This window comes from Pectinophora gossypiella, chromosome Z, assembly GCF_024362695.1.
Source record: "Pectinophora gossypiella chromosome Z, ilPecGoss1.1, whole genome shotgun sequence".
Taxonomy (NCBI): domain Eukaryota; kingdom Metazoa; phylum Arthropoda; class Insecta; order Lepidoptera; family Gelechiidae; genus Pectinophora; species Pectinophora gossypiella.
In genome coordinates this window covers 22,856,099-22,879,337 of record NC_065433.1, presented here as the reverse complement: position 1 = coordinate 22,879,337, position 23,239 = coordinate 22,856,099, and the positions used below count along the sequence as shown (strand labels likewise).

The following is a 23,239-nucleotide window of genomic DNA, read 5'->3' as shown; positions in this document are numbered from 1 at the left end:
TCATGAGCAGTGGTTAGTACTGTCACAACATGACAACATGCTTTAAAACCTATTGGGTAATGAGAAATTGGATTCAATTTGTCAAATTATAATCCGACATGGTACTAAAGTATATATCTACAATTATTGAAGATAGAACTATGCCCAACAAAATGGCCTCTAGCGTACAATGTGGTTTAGAAGCGTGCGTTGCGTACGATCCAGCTGAGGTACTTGTCGACGCGGGCGTAAAGGCCGGGGTGCGAGGCCTCACCGCAGCGGATGCCCCACGACACCACGCCGATGGTCGTCCACCGCCCGCTCTCCATCTGGTACATCAACGGGCCTCCGCTGTCGCCCTGGACAGCAACATTTTATTACAACAGAATGACAGTTCATTGGAGGAGAGGGTAGAGAGGTGATAGCATAGACTTAGGATTTTTTCGTCCTTACCTAGTACAGTCATGAACAATATCATGTACACACTTTAGAACCCTGTCGCACTATCATATTTGACATATAATGAGACTTACGGTTTAATTTGTTAAAAAAGTTAATGTGACATGGTTTCAAAGTGTAACCATATTAGTACTCGTGACCGTACTACATCGTGGGTGATATCATGACGGGGCCTATCTCAGTTTTTACGATTTTACAGGAGAACAATTATAATCTGAAGTAACTGCTTTTCAGTATCCGATTTCTAATTCATAATACTTTAGGCAACAAACTTTACTGACACATATTAGAGATTTTTTTATCAGGCTTATGTTTATTCAATTCATATATCTAAGTAAAAGAATTGAATGACGAGACTAAAAGAATATCAGTGTTCTGAAGTGTTTGCTGTCGCGAGCTGATTGGCTGTCTCATGACTAGAGTAATCGGGTCGTTCGGATTGTATTTTACGTCATTCGAATGTCAATTTTTTCTCGGTACGGTCTCTAAGGAGGGTCACAGGCCGAACAGGGGTATGATAATAAAAATAAGAGTTTTTTATTTATAAGTACCTGGCAAGCATCCTTTCCGCCTTCGTGGCCGCCAGCGCAAAGAGTCTCATCGAATATGGAGTCTGTGAAGGAATCCACACAAGTCTTGTGGTCCCATATCGGCACCGACACCTCCATCAACACAGGACTGTGAGGTCCGCCGTACCATTGGGTGCCCCAACCTTAAATACAAATTTATTAAGATACCTATATACATATTGGTGAAGGGTACAGAAAAGGACACATACTTAGCACTTTCCAAGTACGGAAAACCAACCGTGATAAGAGAAGTTCACGCGAAACAACTCCGGGCACAAGCCTGTCTGCACGTGGCACTGCTGAGCTCAGGTCTCCCCTCAAATAAACAGAGGAGATATGGAGCATACATCAAGCTGCGCCACTGTTCTTGATTTAGGTGCTTGAGTTGTTCCATGCGCCAGAGTTTTAAAACCCGCCGAAGACCTCTTAGCAAAATAGGTATTTAAATTACCAATAATGATGGCGGATTGGTTAGTGAGGTCGAGTCCCAGCGGCGGGAGGCAGATGGGCCAGACGTAGGTGTTGAAGACGGCAGGCCGGTGCAGCTTCAGGATGGCTACATCATTATGGTAGTTGGACGGGTCGAACTGCTCGTGCTGGATCTTCTCCACCACCTTGAAGTTGTAGGTTCGGGAGTCGTTGCTGCGGTTCATGTCGTACTCGCCTAGAGTCACGTATAGCTCATCGGCCTTCCATCTGAGAGAAAATAATACTTACTTACATCTTCATCCTTTCATAACCACCTTCTTTTTTGAAGTCGGTTTATTACGTACATACATAAACACTCTAGAAGGCTTCTGAACAGGAGCTCAGAAGCTTCAAGAATGAAGGAGCTGGGTTGCTTAGCATCTTATCGTACCTAGCCTATTGTGTCTCACTGGTAGGTAAAGGCCTTTCTCTAGTTCCTTCATGATTATCTGTCCTGTGCTTTTCCCAAACATTCTCACTAGTTCGACGATCGAACTAATGAGAAAAATAATTCTCACTAGTTCGACGATCGAACTAATGAATCGAACTAGTGAGAACAAAGGGCAGAAACGCGTGGATCTCATCGTGCTATCTCCGCCTTGGTGGGCCTTGCCTACGTCTATCCCTATTTGGCAACCATTCGGTTGGTTAGCATGGTAGCCATTGAAAAAGCCCGAGTGAGAGAAGCCACAGTTGCCACTTTTGAAACCACTGAGATCCGACACGAAGGCGGCGTCATCAGGTTTTTTCATCCGGGATTTTAATTCGACCATCGAAAGCTTACCTTCGCGTGCAATGCGCAGCTGTGAGGACATGCCGGTCGGTGATGAGGACGCCGCCGCAGTACTGCTCGAAGCCTTCAGGGATGACGCTCGCCATCCACGGCCACTCGCGTGGGTTGGCGGGCCGCGAGCCCACCACGCGGCCTGACGCACGCGTGCTTAGCCCGCAACCTGGCGAATACACTGGGTTATTGCTGCTCTGGTAACCTACTCGTACCCCTTAAAACATGGATTACAGTCACAGTTGTCAGAACAATACATTTTCCCGACTGTCTCTTTCACACTAGGCTTTTTATGTCCGGCGTGGAGATGGGACTTCTCTTTCGCATCTCTAGAGGTAGTTTTGTGTGCTATGATTCTAATCAATGTTTGATCAAAGTTTTCTTCGTAAATACCGACTAAGAAGGTATGTAGATTTTTGGATTATATTGTTAATTAGGTTAATACTAATAGGAATCAATGTTTGATTATCCCAAAGAGAAATGTGTCAGGATCGTAGCAAATGGAATTCCATAGTTCCTGTTTATTACGGTGGGAAGTGGGCGTGATTATGTATTTTTAACTTTTAAAGGTAGATAGAAAGCGAAATAAAACTCGTAAATAAAGTAGTAAAATTTAATGCGTAATAAAATAAAACATTTAAAGAGAATAATATAGATCGTTACTTGGTACTACAAAGAGGCCCAATATAGGTAGCTATATAGGTACTTACTTAGATATTTCTAACATGGTATAAGAACACAGACTGTACTGGCAGTTTCTGCAGCGTCAATTCTTAGCCTCAACGTGCGAATTACCTGGACGTCCCGCTAGACGCGGGGGAGGATTATAATCAACCGTGGCGTGGGCATGGGCTATGCGCGTGCGAAAGCACGCTAGGCGATACATACTGCGGGTTTAGCCAAAGACACGCAGGGAATGCTGTCTTTTCTACATTGATAAACGACGTAAGGCTATTGGTTGAAGCCTATAGCGTAACCATCCAGTGGGCCTAGCCAAGTTGCAAACGTTCCGACTTCACTACGCGCTATCTAATCGAGTTGCTTCGCCTACGCATTGTCTTTGAGGTAAGGAGACAGGTATATTCGCACGTGAGTTGAACGCGAGCTATTAAAAAATAAGTCCCCTAGCGTGCGGCGCACAGCGTGCGGGGCACATTCAGCAATGTTTGTATTAGCCGTCTTAATTCGGAAGGGTTACTTGTACGTTACACATTGAACACATCAAAGCGTTTGCAACTTGGTAATGCTCTCTGACTCAGCAGTTCTTGTACCACGTCTAGAGGGTATGTTGAACGGTGAACGGACCTCTGTTCTCGGCGCGGGCGATCTTGAGCATGGCTTCGTCGGGCTCCTCCCGCGGCGCGGTGGCGGGAAGGTCCCCCGCCAGGCCTGCCGCCTGCCCCGGGACCCCATCGTCAGGACAGCACGCGCCTACAGACCTACGTCGATAGAGGAGGAGTTAGTGGCATTGCTTTTTACGTGACATTTATCTTTGATTATTATTTTGATATATTTATATAATTTGATCGTAGATTGGCAATCGAACGGCATTTTACTTGGCCGAACGAATAGGGATGCATGTTTACGGTGTTCAAAACTAATTAGACTGATATAAGTAATGTAGTTTTAGATGACCACTTGTATGTGAAACTACCCCGGAAATAATATTTGTGATTATAGAAGATTTTTAGATTCAAATTAAAAAAAGTATCCGTGAAGTGTCCGTGATGTAATAACATACAATTCTTTACTGAACGCCTGCAGAATTATAAGAGCAATTTTTCAATTAAGTGCAATTATGAAAGAAATATCAGGCGCTTACGAGCGGTTGATGATGCAGAGATAGTCCATGAACTTGATAAAGTCATGTTTGTAGTCGTCTTGGATGCAGTGGTGTAGGTGGCGACAGTGACCCGGCTTCCCGTTAGGCAGGACACAAGCTTGAAACGGAACGTTGGGCTGGGAACAAGACAATTAAGATGAAACCTCAGGATGACGCTATGTGTTCATTTTTTGTGCATTTAAATATCGTTAAAAGTAGTTGGTGTAGCAACTGCTGATAAAATATTAATACACAAAGCTTAGCATGAGATTGCAATCAAATAGTTGGCGCATATCCTTTTCGAGATTTAATTTCAAGAGCGTTATGATAAAAACAATTTTTACAAAATTAGAGCTAAGACACTATTTGAAACAGCAACTGGTATTATGTATTTACTAAGGTACATAGCCCCTACATATAAGTATATAGTGGAGTGTCGTCCCGGGCAGTATACTTAGTAGTACATTTATTTAATAAGTTAAGTGTGTCAGGATCGAAGCAAATGGTATTCCATAGTCTCTGCTTACCCCGGTGGGAAATAAGTGTGAGCTTATGTACTTATATATATATTTATTTATAGTATATTCCGGTGATGCAGGAATTTCATCCGCCCAAAAAGGACAGAAGGCAAGAAAGAAACCACTGCCCTATTGTTCCCTAAAAAGTAGCATGGAGAACGCTACACCGACAAGAGCGTTGCTCCTAAATTAGTAATGAGGCATTCCATATAAAAGTTTAGTACTCCTATAGTATTTGAAAGTACCTGGTTATCAGAAAGCTCGACGAATCTCTTGGTGCGTCCTCCGCCAACGTGGAGACCGCCTGCTGTGAACACCTCCTCCCAAGCAGGATCCACCAACTCCGCTGAACAGATACATTAGCACATTGGTTCTGGTTACTACTTGCTGATATAAAGTAAATAGTTACTACATGAGCCATGACAGGGGTCTTTGGTGTCTCAATAATATCCCTGGCACCAGGGTTGGTGAGGTTCGTAGTACCTTACAGCCCACATTATAGAAGAAGACCATTAGACATAGTCAATGCAGTGAAGATCGGCACAGGGGACGTCAATGAAGGGTTTTGATATGTACCAGGAAAACGGGACTAGCTGATCGAGGAGCGGAATTTCGTTTTCATACAAAATATCAATGGCAAATTACCCGGCCACTTTCCCGGATCTGTACAGAAAGTATTCTAACTTGCTGACGAAAAGACGCTGTGGAAATATTCAAAATCAGTAACAGGGGTTTGGCACTTAACAATGACTATGCTACGGTTGTAAGTCCGAAGAAAATGCGGAAAGAATATGTTATGCATGAGTGTAGACGGTCATTAAAACCACTTTTTTAAATTTTACGTTGATCTCATGTTTGACGAGTTTAGTACAGCCGGATTGTGTAGAATACCTAATCATTGAGCAGATATTTTCTACACAGACGCGAAATCGCTTTTTAGTGGTCAATATCGACTGAATCGCTGGCCACTAAAACAGCCCACCTTTTTACAGAGGAGATGCGTGATGAGGTGTTTCCGTTATCTCCTCGAGTTGATGGACGGCCTGCGCCCGTTTCCTGGCTAATACATTCGAAAGCCAAAACCGGTGTAAAAAACAAAACGTAAGTGATCAATATTTGCTAGCCTGATTGCTTCGGCCAATTTCGACGAAACTAAGGTCAGAAAACCGGTAACACTTGTCTGGTCTTTGAAGTACCGCGTAAACCTATTAGGATGTCATCTGCAAACTAGTTGCGGACAAGTGAGTGCTCGCGTTGTGTCCGGACTGTCCGCCGTCACTCTCCCATATCACGATCTGAAGACAAGTTTCCCACAAGTCGCCAAGCAAATAGACATTGGAGAAATAAATGCAAATAATGTTTATCTTGTACTGGAATAATTTATAACAGAACTCGCCAGCAAGTATTTAAATGCGCATCGTAAATGTAATAATGAGTTTAAGAGTCATGCGAAATTGTAGTTTCTAACACGCCTTCTGGTAGCGCAATCAAGGGGTGATTTTAGTAATAAGGGCGTGGCTTGCATTACAGTTACCTGACGACGCGATTACTCTAGCTATAGATCCGGCCAATCAGCTCGCGACAACAAACACTTCAGGACCCCGATACCGACCCTGCGAGTGTGGTTGAGGATTTCGCTCATTCGGCGCTTATCGCTGTCGACCCACTAGAGATTAAGTCTTTCGAACCCTGCAGACGACACCCTGAGCTGAGGTTCACGCCCAACTGAGCACGCTCAGGCCTTTGTTCAGCCAAGTAGTTAATACCATCTGCGGCATATCTACAATAAGTTACGTCAAAAGTTAAAGTAGCAAGAATCATAAATACAATTTGTAGTTAAAAAACAATTTGATGCACTGTACAGTGCTGATACTGGCCCATTGTGTCACTGTTCATGTCCTGCTTGTCGCCTAGCTACAACTTGACCACACCCGCTATATTTGGCCCGGGATGAAGCATCACGGAATATTCTTATGCTTTTTAGCCACTCCACGCCACGTAGACTTCGGAGCCATATGGTGGTGTGGTCCATAGACATATAATACTTTAAGAGGCGCAGACTAAACATAAATATCATACAACATTGATAATGTGTAGCAATTATTGCATCCTGCTCACAATACAAGCCGCAACATAATAACTTAGATATGTTAAGTCTGCTCCTCTTAAAGTATTAAATGTCTCTGATCCGGTCATATATGATGAAATAAATATAAATTCCGAACGTAGGTATCGGTATGGAAAACCTAGAAATGGCTAAAGTTATGTGTTGAGGGTACTTACATCTGTAGTTGGTAGCTTCAGCATAAGCCGAGGCTACAAGCAGGAGGACCAGCCACATTGTGGATGCTGCCGCCTCTCTGCACTGGCTGACTGGCTGGCTGACTTGCGGGTAGAGAGTAGTGTATTCCTTACTGGCTGGCCCCCAACTGGCCACCAACGTTCGGGACGCGCCGGATACCACCGATAGTGAGCCATAATCCACAGGATGTCACACAGATAGCGAAAATGTACAGCAAAAATCTGTCAACTTATCGAAATTATACTTAATAAAGTAGGTATTTAGGTATAGAAGTTTTCAATGTCTACCACGAATTATTTACCTATTTAGATTGAAACAGTAGGTAGCTCAGTAGTTATTACCTACTACGTGCAATGACAAATATTGTGAATACTCTCTCTCTCTTTCTCTGCGCACCTCATCATCACATCATCATCAGCCCATTAACGTCCCCACTGCTGGGGCACGGGCCTTCCCTATGGATGGATAGGGAGATCGGGCCTTAAACCATCACGCGGGCCCAGTGCGGATTGATGGTTATTAACGACTGCTAATGCAGCCGGGACCAACGGCTTAACGTGCCTTCCGAAGCACGGAGGAGCTCGAGATGAAAACTTTTTTTTTGTGGTCACCCATCCTATGACCGGCCTTTGCGAAAGTTGCTTAACTTCAACAATCTGCGCACCTAGTATATCTTAAAGTTATCTATTAAGGACTACCTAAGTCAGGCAAGTCTTTTAAACAAGCAGTGGTTGAGCGCTGGGCTCACGATCGCGAGGCTCCGGGTTCAAATCCCAGTGGGGACATACGAAGAAGTGCATCAAATTATTGTTTAACTACTAACGTACCTTCGGATACTAGACGGCGAGGTGTCTGTACTAGTTCATCTTGCCATGAATGAGCCTCTGACTGCCCCAATGAGCGACTTTTTAGGCTACGTTCCTCAAAAGCAATATAGATGGCGCTGTATAGATTTTTCTTCGTTTAACCTTCTCATGGATAACAGAAATATATTATGCATCTTTTATCTTTGTTTTTGGGTATAAATGACCCTTTTTATTACACCCAGCCCATTATTATTCTGATCAAAATGAAGACAAGCAATATAGGTAGCAACATAATTCTAAACATAATGTGATCCAAATATCAAGCAACAATTGTTTTTGAATGAATGAATGAATGAATAATAATTTATTTCGGATTTGAAATCCATAGATGTTAGTAAGTACAAAGTAACTTAAACCTAATGTTAGTAACAGGTACATAAAACAAACAAAAGCAACAAAAATAAAATATGATAAATTTATCAGACCCGATTTTACCGGCGGACACCATATCCCGGCTTGACTGGTATAATATGGAGGTCCGTCCAGTATGCCCATATTGGGCAATCAGGTCTGTCACACAACACCTTCAGGACTATACTGGGGCTCCCGCGCACACGCCGCATTATTGAGGCAACTCTCTTCCGCACAATAGCATGAAAGCCATCTGTGTGTGCCTCGGCAAACATGCCTGATGCGCTACAGAATCTCGGTAAACCCAGTAGAATCCTGAATGCATTGTTGTACTGAATCCGTAGGGCGTTAAAGGTCTTGTGCTTCTGTTAACAGCCTCCGTGGTCTAGTGGTTAGAGCGTTAGGCTCACGATCTGGAGGTCCGGGTTCGATTCCCGATGGGGACATTGTCGAAATCACTTTGTGAGACTGTCCTTTGTTTGGTAAGGACTTTTCAGGCTTGAATCACCTGATTGTCCGAAAAAGTAAGATGATTCCGTGCTTCGGAGGGCACGTTAAGCCGTTGGTCCCGGCTATTAGCCGTAAAAACACCTCCACCAACCCGCAGTGGAGCAGCGTGGTGGAGTATGCTCCATACCCCCTCCGGTTGATTGAGGGGAGGCCTGTACCCAGCAGTGGGACGTATATAGGCAGTTTATGTATGCTTCTGTTATTACCTATATTGTATTTGGGAATAATTATGTACCCGAGTAATGAGAAAATAGGTAATTATCACGTTAAAGCTGTACAACGCCATCTATATTGTTTTATTGGTACCAAAGGACAGTGTCACAAGGTTGTGTTTTAAGTAAGCAGAGACTATAGAATTCGATTTGCTTCACACTTCTCTTGCTTCCTCCACATTCTATTCATCAATCGCTTCATACACGCACACCGGTTCAGAGTAGATCGTATTAAACCTTTTCTAAGGACATCTCCAATTTGCATTTTTTTCCATCTCTCAACATGAGAAAATATAGATACATACATATATAAACTCACGCCTATTTCCCACCGGGGTAAGCAGAGACTATAGAATTCCATTTGCTTCGATCCTGACACACTTCTCTTGCTTCCTCCACATTCATCAATCGCTTCATACACGCACGCCGGTTCAGAGTAGATCGTATTGAACCTTTTCTAAGGACATCTCCAATTTGGTCATCGTAAGTCCTTCTCGGTCTTCCTCTGCCAGCCCTACCATCAACTTTCGCTTTATATACCGCTTTTGCAATCCTATTATCAAAATATATCCTATTATTAGAAAATATAGATACTTACTTAATATTAATATTCGCCTTTTCCGCGAGCATACAAACTGGTATTCTGAATGTAGGTGGATCCATCACACCCATCCCAAACGCTGTCGTAAACCTTTGAATTACATTATAACACGGAAAGGACATCGGTCAATGTAAAATTATGCAAATCACTTGTCGTAGGCGATGATTAAAATCCATGGCATCCAGTTGCTCAAGTGATTTGAAATCAACCTTGGTTAGCTAAACTAAATATTACATTACATTCCTGCAGGCGATTGTTTAGGCTATTGTGTATGGTAATTCACAAATGTTCGACGCCCATGATTTAATATAATAACTACATTACTGGACGAATAGATTCATGCACATACATACATAAACTCACGCCTATTTCCCATCGGAGAAAAAAAAAAAGAAAATATAGAATAGAAATAGAAAATCGAATTGAACAGATTCATACCTATTGTAAAATGATTTATGTTAGCATATAAGATCACATATTCGGCTTCACAGACAAAAAATCTATAGATACTTACATAACAACATACATAGATACTAACATAAACAGTCCAATCTGTACAATCAAAGAGCAAAAGTGCAGTCACTGAGCCCAGCGAATTATTTGTAAACAGTGGCGAAATTCTAGCTGTCATAATCGTAAAATTTATGTTTTTGTAGGTGTTTTTGGTCTATCACAGAAACGACATGTAACCAGGAGGTCGATTTCCCTCATTCAGCGCTTATCGCTATCGACCCACTAGGGTCGATTAATTCTTTCAAATATTTTTCCTCTCAGACGACGCCCTGAGCCGAGGTTCGCGCCCAACTGGGCACCCTCAGGCCTGTTGTCTCAAACGTTGTATCGGGTGAGAGCCTTCAGCGCTCGCTTGGGAACCTAATATCATATTATATATAATATCATATTGATACAGTCAACTTGACTTCTGAATTTTGAAAGAAGGATATGTGTGTATTAGGTGTACTCAAATGTCGATCGACAGAGATGAATGGAAGAGGAATTCATGTTGTGCCTCCGTGGTCCAGTGGTTGAGCGTTGTGCTCACGATCCGGAGGTCCCGGGTTCGAATCCCGGTGGGGACAAATCACAAAAATCACTTTGTGATCCCTAGTTTGGTTAGGACATTACAGGCTGATCACCTGATTGTCCAAAAAGTAAGATGATCCGTGCTTCGGAAGGCACGTTAAGCCGTTGGTCCCGGTTACTACTTACTGATGTAAGTACGTAGTCGTCACATGAGTCATGTCAGGGGCCTATGGCGGCTCAATAATAACACTGACACCAGGGTTGATGCGGTTGGTAATCCACCTCACAACCCACACGATAGAAGAAGAAGAATTGGGATATAGTCATGAGCTTATGTTATACCACAATAAATACTTTATTGCACACACAGGAAATATACAAATAAGTATACAGAACGAAAGTAGAAAGGGTATAAAAGTAAGAATAGAATAGAATAGTTTATTTGCCAGAAAACAGTACAATAAGATGTTATTACAATTTTATGACCAGTGTTTTCAGCTTATTTGTAAGCATGCAAAAATCAAATAATAAAATAATAATACAATTGCAATTAAATAACATTAAAAATGTTAATGTCCAAATTTGAATTTTAAAAATTCATTTTACTATTTCTATTTACTCTGTAAATAGAAGGAGTGCAATAGGCTAAGTTATAATGATGATGTAATAAGGTAAAAGCTTTTTTGCAATAAAAATTGGGTCGTCGTGAACTAGGTTCAAGATAAATTATGAAATTCTGATTAAGTACTAAATAAAGACAGATCTAAAATGAACAAAAAAAATCTTTTTTCTATTTAAGTAACTTATTTATGAATTTTAATAAAAAAGAAGTAATAATTTTTTTCACGTTTTTGTATGACGTCACAGTGTGATTTTTCATATAAATTCCATAGGAATTTCGTGTTTTGACGTTTAGTAAAAGGATTTAGACTAGTTTGAAACCAGCCTATTATTGGTAAAATCTTGGTTATGACGATGTTGGACGTAACGCGGCGCGACCAGAGACGACGCCTAGCACAAATTTAAACAAAATGGCTGCGCTTCAAGATAATATTCTTTATTATTAAGCTGTGAGGCGCTGCATCTCCGTAAACGAGGCCTTACCCACGTCATTTTAGCGATTATATTAGTACCTACATAGATCGAGTGTAAACAACTTGGCGAGTGTTTAGTAAAGTTATTAGAAATCTACTTGCTTGGCAAGTAATAAGGAGCCATACCTATCTACTAATATGGCCACTCCCACTGTAAAAGGTTTTGATCAAGATCAGGTTGGAAGACGGTAGGGGCAACCTTAAATTATTTTATACTTACTTGCACAGTACAGATACCGAGATGTTCCTATCATTACGAGTGTTATTAAGCTGAGTCTCTGAGCTTCTACTTGAATTTCAATGCCTAAACAATCTTCCCGTAAGTTTGGGAAACCAGACTAATGAAATGAGAACCCAAATCTTAGACTGTCGTTGGAAGTTGGAATAACTTTCGTAAGTACATGTCTTCCGAGACACGGAGCTCCACATGAACGGAACGAAACGCTCCAGCGCAGTAGTCAGTTGCTAAGGTAACTTTGTTAAACATTTCCGATTGACTGACGCAACTAATCCACGGCTTCTAAGTTAGGTGTTTCCGTCCGAGAGCTTGTGACATCATTAGTGAGCTACCAGGTGCGTCTTGGACACAACCAATACAAAGTTTGCATCAAATTCAATTCAAAATTCAAATTCAAAAATATCTTTATTCAGTAGGTAACATAGTTACACATTGAATCGTCAATTTTTAAATAACGAACGTCTCATCCGCCTAAAACTACTGGATCCTCATACATCGCACCTTTACGACTTTTTTCTAATGTTACCGTATTGTATAAAATATCTTCTATGCTGGACTGGGAGTGAAAAAACATAGAACGCGGTTAGTTATTTATTCCGGGTTTGTCGTGAAAACCGACAGAGGGATCGTGTTCTTTTTAACATCATATGATGGATCATTATATCGGCAGGCATCACCTGTCGCCATACGGTTCATCATATCCACGAAAAAAAGTATTAAAAGTCTTTTGATATATCAGGACTTCCGCGATACAGGGTTTCTCTAGTGCGGGGTTCGCCAGTAATGTATACTTAAGTTTTTTTTGTTAAATAAATATATTATATTCTATTCTATCTTGTTGTTGTCGTAAACCTTAAAATAACTTGTCTGCCTTTCTATTTTACATTAACTTATGTTTATGTTCAAACATTCTGGGAATAGGTTAGTTTCCAATTAGTCCAATCAGTTACTTTTAACAAAACGTAAAAACACGAAATTCGTATGGAATTTGAATGAAAAACAAACCTGTGATGTCATAGAAAAACGTGACAAAATGTCGCAATTATTATTACATTTTTCTTTATGGAAATTCATAAATAGGTTACTTAAAAAGAAAAACGAAATATATTTTGTCACCTTTAGATCTGTCTTTATTTAGTAATCAGAATTTCATAATTTATGTTTGATCTAGGAAAGTACCCAATTCACTCCCGATACCTGTACCGCCATCTATGGTAATAAATGAAAACTATTAGTTCCTGTAACTAATGTAATTCTGTTGTGAAAGGTTCCTTTCCAAATGAGGTTTTCAACAACGGTGAGACGTAACTTCTCACAATTTCCACTAGGTAGTGAGTAGATGATTTGTTTATTATGTAAATGCAATGTGTATGCAGTGTGGTAATGTGACAATGACTGTTTTAAATACTAACATTTCAGCCTTGCTGTCACGGTGACGTGTGGAATGCAGCTTTTGTTAAGTAAGGTGAAATCACTAATCGAAGAAAATAAAGAGATTGTTTTTAAACCACTCAACATATCTATAATACATTTAAGTCTTATAACTTCATAAGAAGAGAACAATGTTAAGTGTGAAAGCTCTGGACGTTAGAAATGCCACATTGAAGAAATTCATGTAAAAACAATATCGCAAATTAACATTTGCGCATATAAAAGTAAGTGCGCAATGTCAAATAGCAATATTGCTTTCTTAGACGAATCGCTTCAATGTAATGTGGCCTTTTTAATCCCCCTGCAAGCAACACATGCTGTAAAATGAATCCCGCCGACGTGGTCGACGATTTCCCTCAATCAGCGCTTATCGACCCACTAGGGTCGATTAATACTTTCAAATATTTTTCTTCTCAGACGACGCTTTGAGCTGAGGTTCGCGCCCAACTTGGCACCCTCAGGCCTGTTGTTTTAAACGTTGTACCGGGTGAGAGCCTTCAGCGCTCCCCATTTGTCCGGCCAAGTAGTTAATGGCATCTGCGGCAAAAGTACAATAAGTCACGTCAAAAAAAATGTACTTAAAATTTTTCATTTTCAATCTGACAATGGATTTTTTTCAAAGAAACAGAATCGCAAGTCGGAATGAACAACTTTTCCTCCATAATAAGTGATTTATCATGTAAATAGTGGCGAGTGGGTCAGCTAGAGTTGGTATGTAAATAGACAAACTTAGGAAAATCGACGATACAGCCTCTAGAATACAGTTAGACGAACAGGATCTGTCAGCACATCTGATAAATAGGTCAGATATTAGACGCAGCCATGATATTAAAATTTGCTGATTGTTGAGGATATAAGTAATTAAAAAAAGGTTTAGTATGATCTACTCTGAACCGGCGTGAGTGTATGCAACGATTGATGAATGTGGAGGAAGCAAGAGGAGTATGTTAGGATCGAAGCAAATGGAATACCATAGCTTCATTTGTGGTCTGCTTTGTCAGTAGGAAATAGACGTGAGTTTATGTATGTATTTAAGTAAGATGCCGTCCGATAATCAACGTTTGATTGATCAATCATGACGTTTCTATGTGTTTAATGATTATTTACCAGCACGATCCCCTCAGTCAGCTGTTAGAATGTATTGACATAACATACCATCACATTTATCTCCCCGAAGGGGTAGGCAGACGTGTATGTAATTCAAAATTCAAAAACATCTTTATTCAGTAACTACTGTCTTAAAACAGTTGAAAGGCAAATTCTGAATGTCAATGGGAATCTTATTGTAAAAACGTATACATTGCCCCTTAAAAGATTTAGTAATCTTATGTAATCGACTGACTTGTAAAGCAAGTTTATTTTTATTCCTGGTATTAACAATGTGCCGATCGCTATTTTTCGCAAATAATCCTATGTTTTTTATTACATATATTAAGTTTTCAAAGATATATTGTGATGCCAAAGTTAAAATACTAATTTCTTAAATTTATTTCTAAGTGACATCTTGGGTCCCAATTTGTAATAGTATACACACCCACTCCTTGCCAGCTAAGTTTAACCCATGTAATAGGGGGCCAGCCTATTGCCATTAACCGGGCACAAATCCTGAAAACCACGTGATATCAATTATTATGAGCGGATTAAACTCCTAACGGCCTCCGTGGTCCAGTGGTTGAGCCTTGTGCTCACGATCCGGAGGTCCCGGGTTCGAATCCCGGTGGGGACAAATCACAAAAATCACTTTGTGATCCCTAGTTTGGTTAGGACATTACAGGCTGAACACCTGATTGTCCAAAAAGTAAAAAGATCCGTACTTCGGAAGGCACGCGTTAAGCCGTAGTCCCGGTTATTACTTACTCATGTAAGTACGTAGTCGTTACATGAGTCATGTCAGGGGCTTATGGCGGCTCAGTAATAATCCTGACACCAGGGTTGATGAGGTTGGTAATTCACCTCACAATCCATACTATAGAAGAAGAAGAAGAGGTTTAAAGCCCGAGAGGATACGGACATAATGAATTACATGCGAATAATCAAGCATTAGGTGTCTGTTTGGTTGCATCGACGATGTTGGGGCCTATGTACCGGTGATACTGGGTCGTAATTATAATACCCGCCGCATAATGTGGACCAGTTACCGGCGCCGGGGCACTTGACGACTGATTGCTGTCGCCTGCTACCGAGACGCCGGCCGAAAAAATATCATGGGCTTTCTGCAGTTTTTGGGCACTAGGCATCAACATACTGTTTTACGTTCTTCTTCTATCGTGTGGGTTGTGAGGTGAATTACAACCTAATCAACCCTGGTGTCAGGGTTATTATTGTGACTGTGAACAACTGATGTCAAAAGTCTTTCTTATACATTAAAGAAATTACAGTATTACAGACACAGTCTAACAATACTTACAAGAATGAATTTAGTAAGTACAAATGTTTCGCCAGCTATGAAGCCATACGGAAATTTATGACACATACATTAAGAACTATTTTAAAACTAATGTAACGACTTCTTACTTACGTGAGTAAGTTGTAACCGGGACCAACGGCTTAACGTGCCTTCCGAAGCACGGATCTTCTTACTTTTTGGACAATCAGGTAATGAGGTAGTGAAGTGGTTTTACGTTAGAAAGTGTATTGTGAAAATAACATATTTTTATGTTTATTTGTTTAAAGAACGTCTAGGACCCTGTGCTGAGGTTTTTCTTGCAGCTTCTTTTCCCCGGCTATACAAGTTGTGAGAAGCTGCAGTAGTTTTAGGCGGATGAGACGTTCGTTATGTAAAAATTGACGATTCAAAGTGTAACTATGTTATCTACTGAATAAAGATATTTTTGAATTTGAATACCTATTTTAAAGAAAAATGTTTTCTTACATTTTATTTATAATGTTTTTATAATTAATTATTTCTTATATTTATAGCTATACACGCTTTTTAATTGACAGACTTATTTACTTATAATTAAAACGAAACGCCTGTTTGTGGAAATTATTTACATAAGTAGGTAACCTAGTTATGTAGATGGACAGTCATGAGCAATATAATGTACCCACTTTAGGACTTTGTCGCACTAACATATTTGACATTTGGTGAGAATTACAGTTCAATTTGTCAAAAAGTTAATGTGACATGGTACCAAAGTGTATACATATTAATGCTCGTGCCCGGACACTATACCTAGGCGCCAATGGTGCTCGCCGTCTGTGCCTCAGCCATAATTCTTATCGTGCTATTAATTTTAAATTCAACAAACATCTAGCCACCAACCTATCTAAATATATAAAAGGAGAAACTGACTGACTGACATATTAACGCACAGCCTAAACGGCTAAACTTAGGCACTCGAAATTTGGAAGGGACGTAGCTTAGGTACCGTAGAGGTGCACTAAAAAAGGAATTCCCGGAATTCCCACAGGAACGGGAATTAGCGGAAAAATCCTTTTGTATGAAAAATCTAAACCACTAGTTAGCGGGAAAAAACATTTGTATGAAATAATCGAAACCGCGTAAGATAGATGTTTTCAATCTAGCATGCATTGCATACCTTAATAAATATAAAGTTTAGTTATGGCTGTATTTTGAAAAATGGGAGTTAGCGGGAAAAACATTTGTATGAAATAATCGAAACCGCGTAAGATAGATGTTTTCAATCTAGCATGCATTGCATACCTTAATAAATATAAAGTTTAGTTATGGCTGTATTTTGAAAAATGGGAGTTAGCGGGAAAAACATTGTAAGTATGAAAAAATCTAAACTACCACAACGCATTCAGGCGGTTGTTGCGGCTGCCGCGTTTCTGCAGTGCATCGGCAATGTTTGCGCTAGCGGATATCGACAGCTTTGAAGCTATTGTACGCAAAAAGTCAGCATCATTGATGCGCAGACTGCGCGACAGCAGCAACAGCGTCCTGAGGGCGGTAGCCGACAGTGGGGATTGTCCACTGATCGGCTGCATGATTAATAGAACCTTATCGATATTTAAGATAATTTACTAACATAGTTCTTAAGTTTGTTACTAACCAAATGGATCTAGTTGTTCGATAATAAAATATTTTTATTTTTATTTTTGTTTTTTTTTTTATTTTTAAACTGCATAAGTTAGATGCTTGAAATTTTATATGCACTCCCACACACACAAAGGTCTCTCTTTTATAACACTCCACGCGGACGAAGTCGCGGGCAAAAGCTAGTATAGTATATAATATTAGCTAAAGTTGAGGACAGTGAAGGGAGCGCGTAGGCTGAGCCTCCATTACACTCCACACGGCAACTGATGTCCACGAAGATAATACTTGTCGAATAAAACTCATTCATCAATCGCATATTAATGAAACCGCCCGGTAATGATATCCACTTGGCATTGTGTAATACGCACTTGTTTATCAGTGTCACAATCGTAAACATTCGTAAACAGCTGTTAATAAACGCGTCGGCGCGTTTGTACCATGAAATTATCCTTCACGCACGCTTTATATACGTATTCCACTTTGTCGATATCATACCATAACAAATACCTTATTGCACAAGGAGGAAACTACATAAAATTTAAAAATCCCCCGACCACAAAAAAGTACGCTAACAGCAGACCAGCTCAGTGATTCCAGAAGACATTAGTGTTTCAAATGTCAGATCCCACATATGCTTGCAAGCAAACTGAGCGTGTAACATTCCTATCACACCTAACAAACGACCTGATGACCTTGAAGACCTGAACCTATTTCCACCAAACATAGCTAAGAACACTCTCGACTGATATACCTTTCAAACAAAAAAAAAACACATTAAAATCGGATCATCCGTTTGGGAGCTACGATGCCACAGACAGACACATACTTACACATTTACACACACATACATACACGTCAAACTTATAACACCCCGTCGTTTTTACGTCGGGGGTTAAAATTCCAAACATACGAGAAATAGAATGCGTACAATGAGCCTTATTGCTAAGTAGCAATCTCTTCCAGGCCTTGAAGTACAGAAGATAATTAATTAATATTATATACATATAGCGGGATAGTGCAGCATGGGAATACTTCTACGTATAAAAATAAATAGCAATATTTAAACTACTACATAAACTATGAAAGAAAAGGAGATAAAAAGAAGAGAAGAGAGAAGGATATCTTAATTAAGTACTCATAAGATTTTGCGCAAGTAAACTTCTATTTCAGATCATAAAGGCACCCAGACTAGTTTTGGTTTCATAAACTGACGGCACAAACTTAATTAGGTACTTTTCGAATGAGTTTTGAAGCAGTCACTGGGTTCGTACTCCTGATATTCACTCCGTGATGTTTTATCTAAAGATTCCTCTGCAACGTGGTATTGTAGTAAAACGCGTTGTGATAACCATAACGGTATGCATTTCGAACGTGATTAGTACAAAAGTAGTACGACGAGGGAAGCGGCGCGTCCGTTTGCGCTGTCGTTAGCGTACGCGTAATTATCACTTATCGACAGCAACCGACGAAAACTTAAGTAAACTTGTAAATATAACTCTTTCTCCTTCACATTTGAAAACACCCCTTACGGCAGAGAGAGAAGGAATCAAAATGCCGGAGCTCGTTATCTCGTCCCCTTTCGTTTTTTGTCCGAAAATGCGGGAATTATGTGCATCAGCAGATCGTTTAACATAAACCCGTCATTATGGCGACCGACGCGGCACAAGGTCGATCGTTTGACCGACACGAATTACACATAAGTGCTGTAAGTACTTACAGACAGATAGTAAGTACATGTGGTTGTACCATTGTCATGGCATATGTTAACTCAAACGAAACTGTGCCAGATTGACTATTGGATAAGTATAATAAAAAAGTAAGTTACTTACTTAAATCTGACTCCAGAAATCATTAAGCAGAATATATTATTTAGATTGCCTATGATAGACTTGACACGAGGGAATAACTTGCATCATACTTGCTTGCTATTTCATTCACACAGTTTCCCTCTCGGTAAGTTACTGCTTAAAGCTACTGTTTTATTCACATGGTCAAGCCCAAAAAAGTATTACTGCAGAAAGATGCCAGCTAAATCGAACCGCGTTCATTCAAGAAAACAGCTCCCGAATATTTGCGGGCATTATGTTTCATTGATGGGTTGCAACTCGCTCGGCTCATCGCAACTCGGATCACGTGCCGATCAAAAAACGTTGCATAACCAGAATCTCTCAGTTCCGCTGCCCGACATCGCGGGACTATTCTCGTACTCGCACCTCGATCATCACCAAAAAAATCCCTTTTTATGGTCCAATAAAGTAGAATCGTTTTCGAAAAGGTTACGACCATTACCGTCATCTTTACGACTTAATTCGAAAATTTCTCATCGTGCCAGTTCAGTCTTTATCTCCAGCGGTGCGCCGCGCGGCGCTGCTCGCGAAGTAAATGCCTTCGTTTTTAGGAGTCCGTACCAATATGGTAAAAAATGAATTAAGAATGTAAAAAACCCCCTACCAAAACAAAGTACTCAATTATTATGACAAAAGGTTAAAAATGCTAAACCCTATAAAAAGCAAAAAATAACTTATCCCACATATGCTTGTAAGCAAACTGAGCGTGTAACATTCCTATTACACTTAACAAACGACTGATGACCTTGAAAACTTGAACCGATTTCCACCAAACATAGCTAAGAACACTCTCGACTGATATAACTTTCAAACAAAAAAAAAACCGTATTAATATCGGATCATCCGTTTGGGAGTTACGATGCCACAGACAGACACATACACATTTACACACACACAGACACGCCAAACTTATAACACCCCGTCGTTCTTGCGTTGGGGGTTAAAAAGGAACGCATGACGAACGGGCCATCTGTCCGTCTGCTTTAGCTGGTCATCACGGAGATTATGAAGGATGTCGACTTGAAGTCCATTTAAATAGTTTTAGATTACTTATTTAGTTCTTAAAATATTTTTATTGCAAGGCTCAGAGGGATGAAAGGAGGGCAAGTGAGCTATAAGTACATATAAGTATGAAATGGCTGTGTCTCATATTCTCTATCAGTTTTTATTTTTAAGGTGCAAAGTTTTTTTGTTTGATGAATAGTTTTTTTTTTAATTTTCGTGGGTACTTACTGAAATCCTGGTGGAATTATATAAGTAGACCTATGGGTGAAGTGTCAAAAATAAATAGGACTATTGGCTGTTCCAGAGATTACTTAATTAATTGGGCCAATCGGCAATAATAAGAAAGTTAAGCGAGTAGTTTGTGTTGTTATGATTTAGTGATAATCAGTCTATGTGATGAAAATGTTTAGTTAGATTACCTTCATTAGTAAAAAGTAATATATTTACTTCATAGATAATAACAGCTTATTATACTTGACTTGAAAACTTACAACTGATTCTGTGGAAAATATTAAAATAAAACAACATGCATGTATTATAATTATGATTATAATTACTATTAAAATTAAATTTCGTTTATTAAATGATTTCATTCAAATTGATAAAGATATATCTTAAACTAATTTTAAATTAAATAAAACATTGCACCTCCGAATAATTTTCACATTATACTTAGAGTGTCATAATGCAACATAAAAACATTTCCATTAAAAAGAATAATACTTAAAATTCATAGAAATTAAAAACAATAAAAGCATTCTCAATTCATTCAATATTTCAGTTCGTATAAAAAATTATAAGTGTATATTTTACAACAAAATGTTTATAAATGACGCGTTAAAATTTTGAACATGCAATTATTGTCTTTGTACAAATTCCACATATTTTGTAAATAAATACTACATACTTAGTATTAGTATGATAAAAAGGTACTCTTTCTCAAGATATCAACATGTTAATGTTAATGCTAAAGACCGTTGTGGTCTTCAGCGCAATCACCGACAGTTTAAAAAAACACAAACGAAGGTAAAACAAAGTGACTGCGAACATTTAAATTTATACTTAGTAAGAATACCTTTCGTTAGACCGACATTTTGTTAACGCCAGCACATTCCAAACACCGGCATGGGAACCTGCAACCAAGATTGGAAATTGGCCACGGATGTATCCAAATTCATAATCATGTAGCCCTTGTACCAAGTTGATACGATGCCGTCGTAGTAGAACAAAAACGCGTTTTTTAAATCCTGGCTGCACGTCTCAAACAATGGATGTATAGTTCCTGGGTTGTTCATACAATTTACACTGTTGAACTGTGCATCGTACATGGCTTTAGTTCGATCGTGGGCTGAATAGCGATCAGGTGACTTAAGCATACCGAATTCCAAGTCCAGCATCCATTGCGCTTGAAGGTCTATGTTCGGTTCTCTACACAACAAATCAATTAATGGATTCGGATCCACTTTGAAGGCTCGAGCTGGTGGGAATAGTTCCGTAGGCAAGCGTAAGTAACCTTCGAGATCTAAAGGTTTTCTTTGGCTCGGTACAACTACAGTCTCTGCAGAGGCATTCGACCTATCTGACATAAAGCTAGTGTTGTGACTATCTGTCGCCTCTCTTGGAAATGATTGATCGTAGTTGGTGAAAACACCATAGTTTTGGTTGTACTGCGGCATGCGTGGAGGAGATGTGTAGGGCATTACTGGCATCATAGGATTGGCAATCATTGGAGAAGGCCTTATTGGTCCATATGGACCTGCTGGTGCAGTCAACCTCGGAGACCTCATCATGGTGGCAGGTAAAGGCATCACAGGCTGCATTGGCCAGACGGGCCGCACGGGCATGGAGGAGTATATTGGAGCTGTTTGCATTGGTACCATCGAATTCCAGTTAGTGCCGGGATAAGCAGGATAGGCATAACCCATGCTGTTAACTGGATAAGGTGGAGTCATAGGTTTTCCTACGGGCCGTGGTGGTGGCGGATATGGAAAGCTCATAACCCGTGGATAAGTCAGTCTTCGTGAATACGCTGAAGGATTCATAAACCTGGGACTGCCAGTTTTTTGTCTAGCATCCATATTTTGTTTGTTATACTTCGCATTTTTCGGACTCTCGTTACTTTGTACCATTCCCGGTTTTCTCATACCACCCATTTTTGAATTTATTTTGTTTTTCTCAATAAATAATATCTAAAATTTTCAGTTATGCTCCATGGAATTCATCTACAAAGTAAAAGTAACGTATTATTCAAACGCGCACCGTCCATTTTAACAAATTATTTTATATGACTATGTTTTCGTACTTACTTCTTTATAAAAAATAGTAACACGTATCACTTTATTGTTAAGTAAACTAAATAAGACAATATAATTATTATAACATGCAAATCAAGTAGCTAAAATCTACTTTCGTCGTTAAGTACGTAATAACAATAAATAATTCAAAAATGTGTGACGGAGCTAATTTACCACAATGAATGAGGGTAGTTGGAAATTTAAAGAAGCTGAGATTTCGTTTGGTTTCATTTCACGCAAAAGACGTAAAAATAAAGTTGTAGGTGTACGATTTTAATTTTATTTTTTATTACTGATCGAGTTAAGTATTAAGACCTTATAGTTTCAGACGATCGAACATCGAGCAAAACACAAAATTTACAATAAATACACATTTATATACTTACTTACACTTATTTTGTTATGTAGGTCATTAAATAAGCATTATAAGTATTCTTTACTCATGTGTTTCAACAGAAAAGTACGCTTTTATGCTGGCAATTTTGAGAAAAGTAGCAGGAGTAAGATAAAATTGAAATAAGTAATTTGTTTTCTAAAAACTAAGTCGAGTGATAATGAAATACCTATTACCCCATAATAATACACGTACGTGGTTCATCAACCGGTGAGAGCCCTCAGCGCTCCCCATTTGTCCGGCAAGTAATTAATACCACTTCAAAAAAAAAGGGTTTATCAATGACGTCTTGGAAGGTGACTTACCTTTTTTTGGTACGAACAGCGCAAGCTGTCATCAACATAATATTACTTACGCACAATGTTATTATGCTCAATGTCACATTTACCTTTCCAAGTAGACTGTCTCCACCAATCGATTCTGTTATCAGACGTAGGCGACAACGAGACATATAAAAGCATGTTTC

At 39.6% G+C, this 23,239-nt stretch overlaps 2 protein-coding genes across 2 annotated transcripts; both read right to left on the bottom strand.

The window, feature by feature from the left end:
• Positions 1-52: 52 nt before the first annotated feature.
• Positions 53-7,078, bottom strand: LOC126379888 (venom protease-like). Its single transcript, XM_050028875.1, has 8 exons — positions 6,883-7,078; positions 4,845-4,945; positions 4,082-4,218; positions 3,565-3,698; positions 2,260-2,428; positions 1,459-1,703; positions 990-1,150; positions 53-338 (listed from the first exon to the last, which is right to left on the bottom strand). The coding sequence occupies exons 1-8, from the start codon at positions 6,938-6,940 to the stop codon at positions 177-179; spliced, it is 1,167 nt and encodes a 388-aa protein (XP_049884832.1). The 5' UTR covers positions 6,941-7,078; the 3' UTR covers positions 53-176.
• Positions 7,079-20,738: 13,660 nt separating this feature from the next.
• On the bottom strand, positions 20,739-22,538 carry LOC126379878 (uncharacterized). The gene is made up of 2 exons (XM_050028856.1): positions 22,392-22,538; positions 20,739-22,307 (listed from the first exon to the last, which is right to left on the bottom strand). Exon 2 carries the CDS (start codon positions 22,236-22,238, stop codon positions 21,183-21,185), a length of 1,056 nt encoding a protein of 351 aa, XP_049884813.1. The 5' UTR covers positions 22,239-22,307; positions 22,392-22,538; the 3' UTR covers positions 20,739-21,182.
• Positions 22,539-23,239: the final 701 nt, after the last annotated feature.

What these genes read in the sequence shown, in the direction of transcription:
- LOC126379878 (XM_050028856.1), bottom strand. Translation starts at nt 22,238, where the DNA reads ATGGGTGGTATGAGAAAACCGGGAATGGTACAAAGTAACGAGAGTCCG.
- LOC126379888 (XM_050028875.1), bottom strand. Translation starts at nt 6,940, where the DNA reads ATGTGGCTGGTCCTCCTGCTTGTAGCCTCGGCTTATGCTGAAGCTACC. An exon ending in TGAAGCTACCAACTACAGAT is followed by an intron (nt 4,946 to 6,882) that starts GTAAGTACCCTC and finishes GTATCTGTTCAG; the next exon opens with CGGAGTTGGTGGATCCTGCT. An exon ending in GCTGCGCATTGCACGCGAAG is followed by an intron (nt 1,704 to 2,259) that starts GTAAGCTTTCGA and finishes ATTTTCTCTCAG; the next exon opens with ATGGAAGGCCGATGAGCTAT.